At 39.3% G+C, this 2,277-nt stretch overlaps 1 protein-coding gene across 1 annotated transcript in view; it reads right to left on the bottom strand.

Annotated features, from left to right (window-relative positions):
• The window catches only part of HMCN1 (hemicentin 1), a 214,120-nt gene that overhangs the window by 46,182 nt on the left and 165,661 nt on the right, over positions 1–2,277 (bottom strand). Inside the window, exons 62-66 of the mRNA XM_009324659.1 lie at positions 1,537–1,650; positions 1,207–1,409; positions 888–969; positions 626–757; positions 245–394 (exon numbers count right to left, since the gene is read on the bottom strand). Coding sequence (XP_009322934.1) covers positions 245–394; positions 626–757; positions 888–969; positions 1,207–1,409; positions 1,537–1,650 — 681 coding nt within the window. The remainder of the gene's footprint in view (positions 1–244; positions 395–625; positions 758–887; positions 970–1,206; positions 1,410–1,536; positions 1,651–2,277) is intronic.

The raw sequence follows: 2,277 nt of genomic DNA, 5'->3' as shown, positions 1-2,277 counted from the left end.
TCCCAACTGCTTTCAAGTTCTCCTACAATCAGAGGTTAAGAATATTCTTTTTCACGCAAATTTCTGACTAACAGTATATAAGCCTCTAATCATGTTTTCCCCACTGGTTGCAGATGATAGAAATAATGGTCCGAATTCTCCACTTTTCTACAGGTTTGTGTTATTTCAGTGTCTCCAGTATAGACACGGTGTCATACTCAACCAACTATTATCCAGTTCTGCTCACTGTACTCTCATGCCTTACCTTGAATGGAAAGCACATAACTTTTCTGAGCTTTTCCCTCTATATTTGAGGCAATACACGTGTAGGTCCCACTGTCTAGAAGCTGAGAGCGAGCAATCTGAAGCTTGCTTCCACTAGATAAAATATGAACTTCAAGAGAATCGGAGTTTTCTGAAAATATGTAAACAAGTAGTCACTCCAAATGAGGCCACAGAGAGCAAACTCATCTTGAGAAATTTTTCCATCAAAATTTCAAAACAAAACAGAACAAAGATTCCAATCAGTTAACATAAGAGTCTGTCTAGAGACAGATGAAGAAAAAACAAAACACAGACAGCAAATAGCACAGTGGTGCCCCAAAGGGGGAAAAAAAAAGCGGAAGAGAGCGTGAGAGAATGTTACCTATTGGTTTTCCATTCTTAAGCCACACTAATGTTGGTGGAGGAATTCCAGTAGCATCACACACAAAGGTAACTGGATTGCTGATAGTTTCATTGACTGACTCTTGTTCAGAGCCTTCTATATTTGGTGGCACTACAAATTGAATGGAAACAATAAGAATGGTTTGGTTACCAAATATTTTTGTAAACTGATTTTGAATTGTCTACTCTACAATGTCAATGGTATTATAATAACTACTTCAGATCATGCAGAGTATGCTCACCATAAACATTAAGATGGAAATTTTTATCATCTCGCCCTGCAATATTTATGGCTTTGCACACATATTGGCCCGTGTCAGAAACCTAAAATAAAAATAAATAATTAAAAAAAACTTATTATGGAGTCTTATTTTAATGCTACAGTTCAAAGATATTAACAGCCTTTGCCTCTGCCAACTCAAGGTCCTTTTGGCAGAATGAAAGGCCTCCAACAAATAAATCTCCTACGTACAGCTAGCACAATACACGAATAAAGAGCAAAATAATTGCTTAACAGTAGCAGAGTAGTGGCAGATGCAGCATCCAACAAGCCTGGCCTACCTCTGCACCCTTGATTTGTAACGTTTGCCCATCTGCCAAGATCTCCACATTTGCAGACTCTGAAATTATGCGCCTGTTCTTGTACCAGGTGATGACTGGTGGTGGAATAGCATTTGATTCACATTCTAACATCACTGGGGTGCCCACTCTCACGTTCAGCACTGTCAGTGAGGTTCCACTGTGGTCTTTGATGCTTGGGGGCACTGTAGAAGAAGCTCAGAGTTATTTCTGCCTTTGTTTTGTGAGAGGACAGAAAACAACCTAATAAAAATAAAGTACTGCATTTTCAAAGCAATAGATATTATTTCAGAAGATAGTAAAAAAACAAACCAAGAACAGTTAGGAAACTCTTCTTCTGACTTTCCCCAGCTTGGTTTCTAGCAATACAAGTGTATTCACCATCATCTGGTAGTTTGGCTCGGGGAATCTGCAGAGTACGAGCACCTGAAGTAAAAAGAGAATGCTTGAGATTTATTCTGTGGTTATCATATCAATCTCAAATGCTATTTTAAAATTGCAGGTCCAGATTGAGCACAGGCACTAAATTAACCTCAGATTCAAAAAAGCACTACATTGCCATTGCTTTTTAAGTTTCATTAATCCTTTAAAAAAAAAAAAAAATCCAGCCAAGAGAACTGAAATTTTAGGGTAAATTTCATTAGTGCTGTTAATCATAAGTTTGGACCACAAATACTCCTTTTAGACCTGTTTCTTTCATAGCTGCTAACTTCTGTCTCCTGACATAACTATGCCCTTTCCACTTAACTCTGTCACTATCCCATTCTTTATTCCACAGTCTCACCTGTCTCCATTCCTGAAGCTACTTGCTGCCTGTGCCTACATTACAAATCTGCGCAGCTGCCTCTACTGCCATTAAGCAATTTCCATGTCCATGCTTTAGTCTATGATGTAACACAGCCCCCAGTCACATAATACCAGCAAGGCAGGAATGAGCACCACAGCAAGTGATCTGCACTTGATACCCTGGGCTGGAGATGCAGCAGGAGCAGAAATGACGCAGAGACTCAGGGACCTTATTTAGTGAGGAGCTTCGAATGGTTAAGACGACCT

Source organism: Pygoscelis adeliae, unplaced genomic scaffold, assembly GCF_000699105.1.
Source record: "Pygoscelis adeliae isolate BGI_AS28 unplaced genomic scaffold, ASM69910v1 Scaffold126, whole genome shotgun sequence".
In the NCBI taxonomy this organism is placed as follows: Eukaryota; Metazoa; Chordata; class Aves; order Sphenisciformes; family Spheniscidae; genus Pygoscelis; species Pygoscelis adeliae.
The sequence above is the reverse complement of the archived record's forward strand: the minus strand, read 5'-3'. Positions and strand labels throughout refer to the sequence as shown.